Raw genomic sequence first — 13,730 nt, 5'->3', positions numbered from 1 at the left:
AATGAAAAATTATTATATCCTGAGAAACCATCCATAAAAGATAACAAAGCATGACAAGCAGTATAATCTACTATCATATCAATGTTTGGAAGTAGAAAATCATCTTTCAAAGAAGCCTTATTAAGGTCTCAAAAATCAGTACACATCCTAATCTTGTTATCATGTTTGGTCACAACAACAATGTTTGAGATCCAAGGGGAATAATCAATAGGGCAAATGAATCCCGCATCTAATAGTTTTTCAATTTCATCTTTGACAAGCAGAGCTATTTTAGGATTCATCTTTCTAATTTTCTACTTCACAGGTTTGGCATGAGGGATTAAGATAATGTTGTGAGTAAAAATTTTAGGATCAATGCCGGGCATATCAGAGTATATCCAAGCAAAGATCTCAGGAAATCCATGTAGTAACTTAGAATATTCCTTTTGTTCTTCATCAGTTAAGCACTTCCCAATCTTTATGATCTTTTCTTCATTACTAGGATCCATCTTAACATCAATACTATCGCTTATAAGAAGATGCCTTTGTTGAGGGATGTCCATTGGTTGAAGGAACTCCTTGATTTTCTCATCATCACCCTTGATCAGTTCAGTATCTTTCCCAAAGTATGCTTCCACATTCAAACAATAGGGAAATCCGCGATTATGGTGGTAACGAGGAAGGCTATCATAAGCTCCTAGAAACTCAACCAAGGACTAATCTGTAGAAAAGACATCCAAAGCCAAGACACTAGAATCAAAATCTATATAATTAGGATGCTTTAGTGACAGAGACTTGGAAGAAGAGAAAATGACATTAACGCTAATAGATGATCTCTCAGAGGCTTTGATGGGTTTGAAGGGATTGTATCCAAGTCTAAAAGATGTTTCATGAATATTGTTCTCTAAAAGAACTTTTATCCCTTGTTCTTGAGCACCACAACCATTTCCATTATATCCACTCTTAGCTAAGATATGGAAGGCAGGACCATAAAGGTTATCCATTTCCGCAATGGAGGGCGGGTTCTCATAGGTTTGAATATCAAAACCTATTGAAGTAGAAATAAGTGAAGGTGTAGAAGTGGAAGTAGCCACAAAGTTGTTACTCAATGGTTTGGACAAAGTGGTTTGCTTTTTAGGTTCATACTTATCTTTCTCCTTATCAATCTTGGACTCTTTCAAAGAGACCCTATATTCTCCCACAAAATTAGGATTGAAATCTAGAGATCCCTGATCATCATTTCAAAGTACCCCTTCAGAAGAAAATATATCTTTAGGAAAATATTCAGATTGGGTAGAATCCTCTTTAGGAGCCTTGGATTCACTAGAGGGCGAAGGAGTATTTGAGGAAGAAGGAATGTTAGAGGAAGCATCAGAAATGGTTGGGGAAGAACTAGTTGAGGAGGACTTAGATGAAGTTGTTTGCAAAAAAGCTTGAAGATTGGTATCGGCAAATAAAGTGTACATCTTGTTGTTATAAATGAACTTAACTTGCCTATGCAAAGTGGAAGGAACGACTTGCATATTATGAATCTAGGGTCTTCCTAACAACAAATAATAATTCAAATTATCGGGCATGACATGAATAGGTGTGGGTAAGATAATAGGTCCTACCTTAATAGGTAAGGTTATAATACCTAGCGAAGACCTAGCTGCATTATCAAAGCCACAAATAGTAAGAGAATCAGTTTTAATGAGAGAAATATCCATATTAATCTTATGTAGTAAGTTAACACTACAAACGTTAAGGCCAAAGCCATTATCCACAAGGGTTCGTCTTATAGCATTACCATTGATAAGAACCACAATCATAAGAGGATCATATTGGTGTTGAACTTCATGAGGAGGTAACTCATCTTGGGTGAACACAATTTGAGATTTAGGTGTGGTCATGAAGTTAATCAAAGAAACCATATTATTAGATGTCACTGCGGGTGGGACATCCAAGGTCTTTAAAGCATCTTTTAACATTCCATGATATGTGGAAGAAGTTTGAATTAGATCCAAAAGGAAGATCTTTCCAGGAGTAGCTTTAAGTTGTTCAATAAAATCATACTCCCTACCAAGAGTTTGTGAAATATGAGGTGCTTGAGGAAGAATATGTTGATTATTAGGAAGGGAAGTTGGAACAACTAGAGGAGGATTGGGTTGCCTATTGTCTCTTGTGTTATAGGTATGCGCAACCAAATTATAACTCTCTCTAGTTATTTTCTTAGCATACTCATAAGGACTCTTAGTGGGATATCCTCCTTGCACGATAATAATGGGTTTATTAGGAATGCAAAAGGGATCATTGCCATAACCACCTTCAATCATAAAGAGAGGCTTGTTAAGAGGTTGTGATATTGGAGAAGGACCAACACCTTGAACTACAAAAAGAGGTTTATTAGGAGCTGTTTGAAAGTTATGTTCATTCACATTTATCATGTTGATTAATCTTTTGGATGTTAGGTCTTTGTTTGAAGAGGTTGGAGTAGACATGAAATCATTAGGAGCATCATCAAACTTAGAATGGTCATATCTATTGAATGGTTTGTGTTTGGACTCAAAAGGGGAGAAATCACCATAAAAAATATTGTTGTCAATCATTATGTTACTAGATCTAGAGGATGATGTGATAGGAATGCATTCATGAGAAGAACCGTTCGACTTATCTTTATCATCACTACGAAATGACATAGTAACAAGATTGATTAGTTTTTGGCAAAATGTAGGTTTAGAAGGCTTAGGGTATAAAAACTCATCAAGAGATTCATCAAGTTCTTCCTTACTAAACTCACAATCAAATGTATTATCATATGAATGAAATTCTTGCAAATAAAGATCCGACATTTTTGAAATGAAAAGTGCATACAAAACTTAAAACACACAATGCATACAATGTATTTTTTTTTTTTTGAATTTTTATGTTTTTGAATGAAAATAAAGATGAAATAATTAAATCAAGTAAGAAATGCAAATCTAAGAAGGTTGGGTTCACATCAGGTTCACCAAAAATGTGATTTATGAAAATGGAATGAAGTGGTTAAGACCTAATCCCACTCTCATGCACACATTGGAATACGAAAGAGCCTAAGGAGATGATTCACTTTGACTTCTTCTTGCAAGAGAGAGTAAAGGAATATCTTTAGGGTTTCTATTCCTTTGTTGTTATGAAGAGGAGATGTGCAAAAATGCAATGTGACAATCAACTATGCTAGGAGATGAATAAGGAAGCAGACATAAACTAAAAATGCAGAATCTTGTTGAACTAAAACTGAGAAACCGAATGCAGAACTGGAAAATGAATTCAGAGGTGCACCTGTCATTGAATTTTGGTGTTAACTATGTAGGACTAGGGTGTGGCGCCATGGTCCCTGATGAAATAGAGAGGTGAACTTTTGGATTTGAGACTTTGAGGGGCAGAAATGTGGAACTGCCAAAAAACATTGCAAAATAGGGAGGAACAGGGCGTCACACCTTGGTCCTGGACCAAGAGGCTACGCCTTGGTCCCTGAAATACTGGGATTTTCTTCTAAGGCTATGTCTACACCTGTGTGTTCCGTCGGTCCCAAAATTCGTGCATGCACTCAATTCCTGTACCTGCACCTACAACTTGAAAAATGGTGTCTAGGTGGCTATATAGGGTTTTGCCTTAGTCAAACCCCTTTTTTTGGTGATTTCCACCTCCATAGATAGCCAATAATGTATTGAAAAATGTGTGTGCAAGAATCTTGTGTGTATGCAAGATCCTAAATGAATAAGCAAGTAGATATAGAGTTCTACTGTACACTTTGGAGAGTAAACCCTAAATGATTGTAAATGTAAATGTTTCAAATTACAAATGCAATAATAGATCTAAAGCATGAGTGCAAATCTGAAAATGAACATTATGAAGCTCACACAAAGACCTAAAAATAATATGAAACCATACCAAACTCTAAGGGAGAGGTACAAACCAATCAACAATCAATGATCTCCAATTATTCTTCAATGTCTTCAAAGATCCCAATTGATGTTGTATATGATTGATAGAGACTTGATAGATCCTTGATTTGTGGATGTAGACTTCACATAACATGTACTTTCACTTCATAAGAGGCTCCTTCAATTGCTAGAGATTGGATCCCTCAAATGAGGAAAGAAAAGGCTATATGTATGAAACCCTAACTTTGTTTTGGGTCATAGGATGACCTAGAATCAATATAATTTCCCAATCTCCTAGATTCAAACATGAAAATACTGCCAAATCATGCTCTCAAAATTCGGGGAGAAAGTGTCGAGACCAAGAGGCAACCTCTTTGGCCCGACCAACTTTTTCTCAAATTTTCGGGGAAGCAAGATATTGTGATTCTAAAGTGAATTCTAGAAGGATGTAGAGATTTAAGGCATCTAAATATGCAAAATCGTGCTTTGAAGATCGAAATAGGACATAATTAGGGTTTTTGATGAATTAATTAATTGAAGAAATAAAATAAAAGGGGCACACTTAGGGTTAAGGGCCAAATTTTATGATGTGTAGAGTGATAAAAGAAGACTTTAGATTCAATTAAACTAACCAATTAAATGCTTAAAGGGAATTTGAAATGCAAGATGCAAACACACTAAGGCAGGTGCTAACCTAAGCGTGAAATTGTATCACCCAATTAAGGGTGTACAATTTACGACACTACAAGAGTAATGTTATGCTTTCAAATGAATGCCATGGCCTAAGGTCACTTAGTATGTCGATATTGTTAGAAATAAATCAAGGTTCCATAATAATGGGATTAGATAGAATTTGTCTTCTAGAAGTTGAACACTTGTAAATCATCAATCATGACTTCCAATTTAGGGTCAAGTTCTATTGTTGCCCCATGACATGCCACTTATTACTAACATTACTAGAATCAATCTGCACATGGAAATTATACTTCTAACAAATTCAATATAAGGTAAGCTTAGTCACTTTAAAATACATGACAACAAGAAGTAATAAAACTATTATCCTAAACTATAATTATGCATAACAACTTACTCCATTCAAACTACATCCATTCAAGCAAGGAAACAATTTTGCTAAATACCCAATGGCAAGAAGTATTATCATTTTATAATTAGTACATCTGTTTTTTAAATGAGTTTCCCTTTCCTCAAATGAGTTGCTCAACAAATTATAACATATCTCATTGCATCATATAGGTAAAAATTTACAAGTCAAATGAATAAGGGTATTGGTTAAGGAAGAGGACAAAATGAAAATTAGTTTATCCAATGTCAATTAACCCATATTGAGGGTGTAAGATAAACTAATAGGACCAGATTCACAATGTTTTGCTGAATACATATTGACCTATTTATTATCAACAAAGACCATACTACAAGATTAATGCTAATATTGTCCCAAACAAACTATTTTAATTTATTACTCGTAAATATATTAATAATTTGAATCACTAAAATATTTTAAAATATTAACTCGGATTTTCCTTCAACACTCATAACCAAAGAAAAATGTCAAATATGAGTTCAATCAAGTAAATGGTTGTCACCATAGTCATGTTTTTAAGTCATCATAAATAAGAAACAAACACAAACAAAACCTTTATAGTTGTGCTACAAACTTGTAGTTTAACATTGTATTGGGGAGCTAGCTACCTATTCAGTACAAAACTGACATGAGAGACTTTGAAACTTAAATCTGCCATGAAAAGAAAGTTCCAAAAAACCTTAGAAGAAACCCTTGCTCTTTTCTTGAACTTGCTTCCAAGGAGATTATCATCCCTTTTTCTGCTCCTAAAATTTGGTACAAAATCTGCCCCGAATTCTCACTAAATCTGCTACTTTCATCCCAGCATCCCAAATCTACATTATACTAATCTTGAACACTCAACCAATACAAAAATTCTATCAGTGGTGTACAATTTTTTTTTAGTAAATGCCAGGATGCATTCTCTGACTGCATAGACAATTCGATACTTTATTTGTTTGTTTCACTACTTGCAGTCAGGTCTCCTTTTTCTCCCGAAAAAATGCCCACATAGCAGGCCCATATGCAGACAGTGCCTCATTAATTCCAATAACATTGACTATTATAGTTTATTCTTTTTTAATTGCCCAAAGACCTAAATGTGGGATTCGACAGCTTCTCAGTTAGATTGCCTAGATTGCAGAGATTAGAAAGAGGGCAAATAAAACTTAATGTCACATTGAATAGAAAATCTTTTAAGACCCCAAAGATGGAAAGGATTAGAAAATGAAAAATTAGAAATGGCTAGATTAAAAAGGAAATTCAGATTTGCGTACAACCAAACCCCTTGCTCACTTATCTATTTGTCAGAGCTCAAACAATGCTGCTATTTTATTTTACAAGTTGTCGATTTGAAGACTGGAATAAGGAGCTTTGACCAGATAAAATCATGCTACCTTCGAAGTGAAATCATTTAAACTAATATAATACTCCAATTTCATTGTTTTTGGAGTGATACATAATGGGGTCCAATTCATTCACTCAATGGAGTCTTATTCATGCAGTAACTAAACAGTGTGAAAGGAGAAAGAAGAAAACCATTCACCATGTCCTCTACCATGCATATTCCTCGTGGGCAGACCTGTGAATTAAGAGTCACAGTATCCATCTTAGCATTACTCTTCATAAAAGTGTTGTCAGCTCCTGAAAGTGATGTGGTCAATAGTCTTCCAGGACAACCACCTGTGCACTTCAAACAATACGCAGGATATGTCACAGTAGACAAGAGAAGTGACAGGGCTCTGTTCTATTACTTTGTTGAAGCAGAGACAGAACCGGATTTGAAGCCTTTGGTTCTTTGGCTCAATGGAGGTTAGTGAATGGCTATCTAAACTCTTTAAATTGCTTGTAATCTGGGAAGAATCAGGTAGATCTTGTCTTGTCCATCCAAATAAGGATGACTTTGGATTGCTAGGAAATATAAAGTTTCAAGGTTGAGAACTATTTAGAAAATTAGAACAGGATTCCTTTAATTTGGAGATTGAAAGCAATAACATGAGACTTGATTGCATTACTTGATGGTCTTCCTTCAGCGATTTCTGAAAGGCTTTGAAGTTTTCCTAGATTTGGTCCCTGAATATAGGAAAAGTTTGATATTTTCCTTATGCACTTCTTTGCTTATTTTGAATAATTTCATTCTGTTACCATCACTATTTGGATCTACAACTTGAAAAATGACAGGGCCAGGTTGTTCATCATTCGGTGTTGGTGCACTTACTGAGAATGGCCCATTTCAACCGAAGGGAGACAAATTGGTCAGAAATGGCTATAGTTGGAACAAAGGTATACTGGGTTACTAATCAGATCATTCTATCATAAGATCTAGAAACACATTTTTGAGAATTTATTGCCTTGAGTTGGCCATATGTTTAATATGCAAACTAGTTTTGTATGTCTCATTAATGGCTGAGGCGAATGGTAAAATTTGGCCTATGCAGAAGCAAACGTTCTGTATTTGGAGAGTCCTGCAGGAGTTGGATTTTCTTATTCTAGTGATCCAACTTACTATATGGGTGTGAATGACACTCTAACAGGTAACCAGCACTCATTTGTAATCTGTATTTATGCTCAGATACAGGAACAATACGATGACCTTTCCATCATATTTTTACTTGTCATGTTTCTTATGTTTTGCTTGATTTGCAGCAAATGATAACCTGAAATTTCTTCGGGGCTGGTTTAAAAAGTTTCCCGAGTTCAAAACCAGAGAGCTTTATTTGACAGGGGAAAGCTATGCAGGTGCAGTTTGTGACTGGAACTTAGGTTCATCTTAATAAATTCCACATCTGATATTGCAGAATATTTTCTGTAGATACTGCTTTTAGTTTTTATTGCCTCTGTTTTTTTGAAACAGGGCACTATATTCCTCAGTTGGCAGATCTTATTGTCAGGGCCAACAGAAAACAGAAGGTCTTCAATTTGAAGGGCGTAGCTGTAAGTATTATTCTATGTTGAATGAAAGGTTAATGTTCTAAAAGAGGTTAAGTAGGGTCAGCAAGATGGAGAAACCAAATTTATTAGTATTCTTTTTCCCAAGGGGTCATTAAAGATCATGTATTTTGATTGTGTTCATACTTTTTCTCTTTGGTACTATGAAGAAATTTGGATTGTTCGCTTACCATAACTAGTATATGAAAAATTCGAACTTCCAATATAGAGACAGACTTCTGGATCCATCAATTCTGGCCTGAGCCTTAGATCCTAAGGTGCTTTAATCGGATATCTGTATTGATGGCATCTGAAGCACCTTATTTTTCCCACGTTGTCAAGACATCGTACTAAATTAAGGCAGGGGCCCAGGAAGATACAACTCCTCTCACTCAATCAGGTAGGCTGATCTACCACTAACCACCCACTTGTGCGATCGCCATGAATATCCTCTAGCTATGGCATTGATGATTCAATATCCTGTATCTAATCAGGTTTTTCCACGCTAACCCAAATGTTATTATGATGTTGAATACAAAGCAGGCTTTTAAAACTTTTCCAACAAGATAAACGAACCAGTACCTAGTTAATCAAAGCAAACGCAAAAAGCAGAGTTTTACTTCTAATCTGAATCAGCTGTTAAAATGATTTTCACGGATACCAAAAGAGCAGAATCAGCACTTCATTGAATGCCTCCACAAGAAAAATCAAAATGTCACCATTTTTACTAAAGCTAGCAAGCCTTGACTTTGTTAGAAAGTAGCCATTCCTATCTGCTATGATCACTATAAGTTAGCGTTGTGATGGGAAAATGTGCAGATAGGCAACCCACTACTGGATTTCTACACAGATGTGAATGCAAGAGCGGAATACTACTGGTCACACGGTCTCATATCTGACCCCACATACAAAATGATGATTACAGGCTGCACCGTCGCTCGCTATACAGATGAATTTTACAGAGGCAGAGTTTCCAACACTTGTAAGCAGATCTACGCAATCGTCGACAAGGAACTTAGCCAAAACATCAACGGCCACGATGTGACTCTCGACGTCTGCATTTCCTCTCTTCTCATGCAATCCAAATTGCTCAGAGCTCAGGTGCCTTGAAGCTTTCATTAATTTCATGTAAAGCTATATGCAATCACCACAGTTACATTAAATTAATGAACCATTTGGTAGCAGAAGAACAGGGTCAGAATAGAAACCGAAAGAGTAGAGGTAGACGTTTGTGTTCAAGACGAAGCTATAACATATCTGAATAGGCCGGAAGTACAGAAGGCATTGCATGCGCGCCTTACTGGAGGCATCAGCACCTGGAAGATATGCAGCAAGTAAATCTAAATTTTCCTGTTTGTAGTATTATGATTTAAAAAAACATTTTTTAATCTTGTAACATCTCGAGGGGTCTAGTGGGATTGAAATTGTTACACAATTGTAGTAGACATGAGGGCTTCACAGTTTATGAGAATGACTGATAATATTTTTGGGTAGAAAATTCTGTTATACGACAGATCATATCCAGAATCCATCTACATGAAATTATGTTAAACTGAGAAAATATAAACTGTTTAGAAATCTAATTTATCCGGAGCTCTCACAATTTAACCTGATTTTGATTCACAGCGTGCTTAAATACGACCATCTCAATCTAGAGATACCCACCACAGATTTGCTGGGTAAACTTGTAAATGCTGGTATAAGAGTTTTAATTTATAGGTAATATTCTCATCCTTATTGATTGAAAAACATGCAGACTATTTAGTTTCAACCTTCTTGATTTCTAAATATTGGGGATTTAAACATTTTTGTGTGGCTATCATAACATTGAAAAATCTGAAGTCTCCAATAACAAATACTAGTTACTTTCAACCTTCTTTGATTTCTATTGTTTACACACTATGCTTTCTAATTAGTTATATTGGATTTTAAGACATTTTTGTGTGGGGTATATATACAGTGGAGATCAGGATTCAGTGATTCCTCTAACAGGAACAAGGACATTGATAACCAATCTTGCTTCAGATATGCAGCTGAACACAACGGTTCCTTACAGTGTCTGGTTTGAAGGGAAGCAGGTATATCTCTGCTAAAAGAAGGCAATTATCTTTCAGTGTATATCATTTCAAATCAACCTGGTTAACATGCTGGGATTTTGCAGGTGGCAGGATGGACACAGGTATACAGCAACATTCTGTCATTTGCAACGGTGAGAGGAGCAGCTCATGAAGTTCCCTTCTCTCAGCCAGAGAGATCCCTCGTCTTGTTGAAGGCCTTCCTCTCTGGCCAACCTCTGCCCTCCAAATTCTAAGCTTTTGTTTCATACCAGAAAGAGCATGACATTAAAAGAAGTATGAGATAAATATGATCTTTTTTGGGCACCATTAGTAAGTTTTGTGTATTGCTTTAGAGGTAGATTTGACAATTAAGGACTTTCTTGTTAAGTTCAAGTTGTTATTGTCACAATTAAAAGATAATGGAAAAGACAATTGAAAAAGAGTGCAGAGCTCTCCTCAACTATTCTCTTTTATCTTCTATTTCATCAGGAATGCCTTGTGACTTTAGATATCTGTTTTGCTTAGACACAAAATAGTGTGAGTAGGGAGGTACATAAGACACAAAATAATGTAGAGGGGCAGGCGACGCGTAATCCTTCCACTGTAAGTATCAATATCTGAATTCCCCTATGTAGTAATACGATTTAAAAAGGAAAACATTTTTTTATCTTCAACTTCTCGAGGGTTCTAGTGGAATTGAAATTGTTATATGATAGTAGACATGAGGGTTTCACAGTTTACGAGAATGACTGATAATGACTGATAATGTTTTGGGTAGAGAAATCTGTTAAATCAATATGATGGATCATATCCATATACATGAAATTATGTTAAACTGTGAAAATGTAAACAGTTTAGAAATATAATTTATCCAGAGATCTCACAATTTAAACCGATATTGATTCACAATGTGCTTGAGAGAAACCCACCACAGGTTTGTTGAGTGAACTTGTAAATGCTAGCAACTTCCCAAGGGTTCTAGTGAAATTGAAATTGTTATATGATAGTAGACATGAGGGTTTCACAGCTTACAGAATGACTGATAATGTTTTTGGGTAAAGAAATCTGTTAAATCAATATGATGGATCATATCTATATACATGAAATTATGTTAAACTGTGAAAATGTAAACAGTTTAGAAATATAATTTATCCAGAGATCTCATAATTTAATCTGATATTGATTCACAGTGTGCTTGAGAGAAACCCACCACAGTTTTGTCGGGTAAACTTGTAAATGCTGCTATAAGATTAATAATTTATAGGTAATATTTTTTATTTTTTATTTAAAAATTAAATAATTAATAGATTAGAGTATATTGTGAGTATCATTTAGATGTAATGAATGTTAAGTGGATCATTCATGCAAACCACTATTGATGATCTTGTAATGATCATTTTTCAATTAAAGACCTTTTTATTAAATTTAAATTGTTATTCACATTTAAAAGATTGTGAAACAAATAAATTTTAAATATAATACATTTTTTCATTTCATTTAAGTTGAAGGGTTTCTTTCAAGTGTTCCCTTGTAACTTTTATTTCACCAAAGATTCCTTGGAAATTTATTTTAAGATGCTTCTTTTTTATCTTCTTATTAGAGAACAAGCCCCAAGCTTATTCAATTGGATGTACTTTCTTAGTTTTAAAACTAATCATTATGGCTCGATAGTTCAAAGTTTTGATGTAATGAACCTATAATACAAAATAAATTAAACATAGATACAAAAATGAAAGAACCAAAATATTTTTATTATCTTTGAGGGGGCAACCTCCCAATGGAACATACATTCTAATTAAAAATATCCAATAAACCTTATATTTGGTAAGTAATTATAATATATAGAGTCTTGCTAAAGACAATAATTACTATCCCTTGCATGTCCAAAAATTCTTTATTCTAAATATCCCTTGCATGTCCAAAAATTCTTTATTCTAAATAACAATAAGATGGCTTACAAAACATATGCCTCTATCTTTACTTAATATTGTGTGAGTGTGACTTACAAAGCATATTCACTCCACCAGTACTAAGTACCTCATAATAAAATAGGGTTAATATGACATTGACTCCCTCTTCAAAAATATTTGTTATTAAAATTATAAGATGAGGAAATTTGGATGGGATGTTTGTTGATTCACAACATGTGAACTCTTCAAGGTGTAAACCCTTCTATTAGACTAAGAACTCATGATTATAAAAGTGCTTGGTGTATTTTTTCATAATAACTTCAAATACTAAAAATATGGACCCCTCACCTAATTCAGGGAGCTCTATTGGAATTTGAGCAAGAGTCCCAAGAGATGAGACATGAAGAATTGATTATATCTTAGAAGAAAGTGGGATTGACGATTTTCATTTTACTCCACCAATGTTTGGAGCACCTAATGAGGATTTTGAAATTTGTGATCCAACTTATGATCTCATTATTCATTTAATAAAAGTTGTTTGTGGCGATGAATACATAAAACCCAAGCACTAATCAAAATCATGCTCTATTTGATGTTGATCCACTAGCTATTTCATGTGATTATGGGCTAATGCGAGATTGACATTAAGGAGTAAGAGATGTCCTCACATTTTGCTAGCTTATTATCAATTGTTACAACCTTGAAAGAATAAGAAACATAAGTACACAAGGATGATGGGGGCATATCGATACATAGCCTAATAGTGGTTCATTTTGGAATCACTATGATAAGTGGTATCATACCACCACTTGGCCAAAGGTAACTCTTGACCTCATTGTCTTATTGCTTGGATACAAAATAAAGCAAAGGTTCAAGGTACTTATTAAATATTTTAATTTGACCATCAATTTGAAGATTATAAGTTAAACTCATATTCAAGATAGTGCTTTGCAACTTAAATAAATCCTACTAGACTTACCCATAATGATCACTAGTAATAGAGTGAGGCATCCAGTGGAGTTTAAAGATGGAATTCAATACCTATAGTAGGTGAAGGATTCATTACTATTATAGCAACTCTAAAGGGTCCTTTCACTTATAAAAGGAATTAAACTAGACATGTAATGTCCCCAATTTTAATAAAGTGACTTAATTAAGTGGTCCTAAATTTTAAATAGTATCATAAGGATTTATTTAATTGATTAATTTAATTACTAAATAAAGGGGCCCAAATTAATAAAATAATAAACTTTTGGTGTTGGCCATTTGTAACCCTTCGGGAAACTTCCCGGAGCCCATTTATAAGGCCGAGTTTGGCATAGTTATAGGTATGATGGTGAATTTGATTTTTTCTTTGTATTTGCAAATTCCAGTTGGAGTTCCGTTATGTTGTAGTTCTAGAGGTGCAAGACCCTCCCTATTCTGTAATCGCAGTTTTGGTGGTTAGCAACCACCGTAGTCTGCCATTGGAGATATCATTTCTGATATTTCACTCTGTACTTCATTGTCGGATCTATCTCTACCATGTGGAATATAATTACAAATATCTGGTTCTTGCCCATTCAATGTTGTTGGTGTATACTCAGTGTTAATAATTTATTTCTGTATCTACAATAATCTTATTGACGAAGGAATTATCTACGATTTGATCCCTCAGTGGAAGTAACATTGTCGTATGGAGTGTTTGGAAGTGTGTGGCCTACTTTTCTATATGAGTGGAACTTACGTCCAGAGCCGAAGGGTGTGAGTGTCATTGATTGAGGACCGAAGGTGTTGAAGGTACTTGGCCCTTGAGTGCTTCCCTCGAGCATTTGCCTTTGAGTACTTCCCTCGGTAATTGCCCTTGGGTCTCAGGTACTTCCCTTAGTAA

At 34.9% G+C, this 13,730-nt stretch overlaps 1 protein-coding gene across 1 annotated transcript; it reads left to right on the top strand.

Annotated features, from left to right (window-relative positions):
* Positions 1-6,475: 6,475 nt before the first annotated feature.
* Positions 6,476-10,572, top strand: LOC131077087 (serine carboxypeptidase-like 45). Its single transcript, XM_058014506.2, has 10 exons — positions 6,476-6,777; positions 7,147-7,248; positions 7,404-7,499; positions 7,612-7,704; positions 7,820-7,899; positions 8,713-8,994; positions 9,079-9,227; positions 9,520-9,612; positions 9,854-9,971; positions 10,055-10,572. The coding sequence occupies exons 1-10, from the start codon at positions 6,513-6,515 to the stop codon at positions 10,202-10,204; spliced, it is 1,428 nt and encodes a 475-aa protein (XP_057870489.2). The 5' UTR covers positions 6,476-6,512; the 3' UTR covers positions 10,205-10,572.
* The last annotated feature ends 3,158 nt before the right edge of the window (positions 10,573-13,730 follow it).

This window comes from Cryptomeria japonica, chromosome 9, assembly GCF_030272615.1.
Source record: "Cryptomeria japonica chromosome 9, Sugi_1.0, whole genome shotgun sequence".
In the NCBI taxonomy this organism is placed as follows: Eukaryota; Viridiplantae; Streptophyta; class Pinopsida; order Cupressales; family Cupressaceae; genus Cryptomeria; species Cryptomeria japonica.
This window is presented reverse-complemented; position numbering and strand designations above follow the sequence as displayed.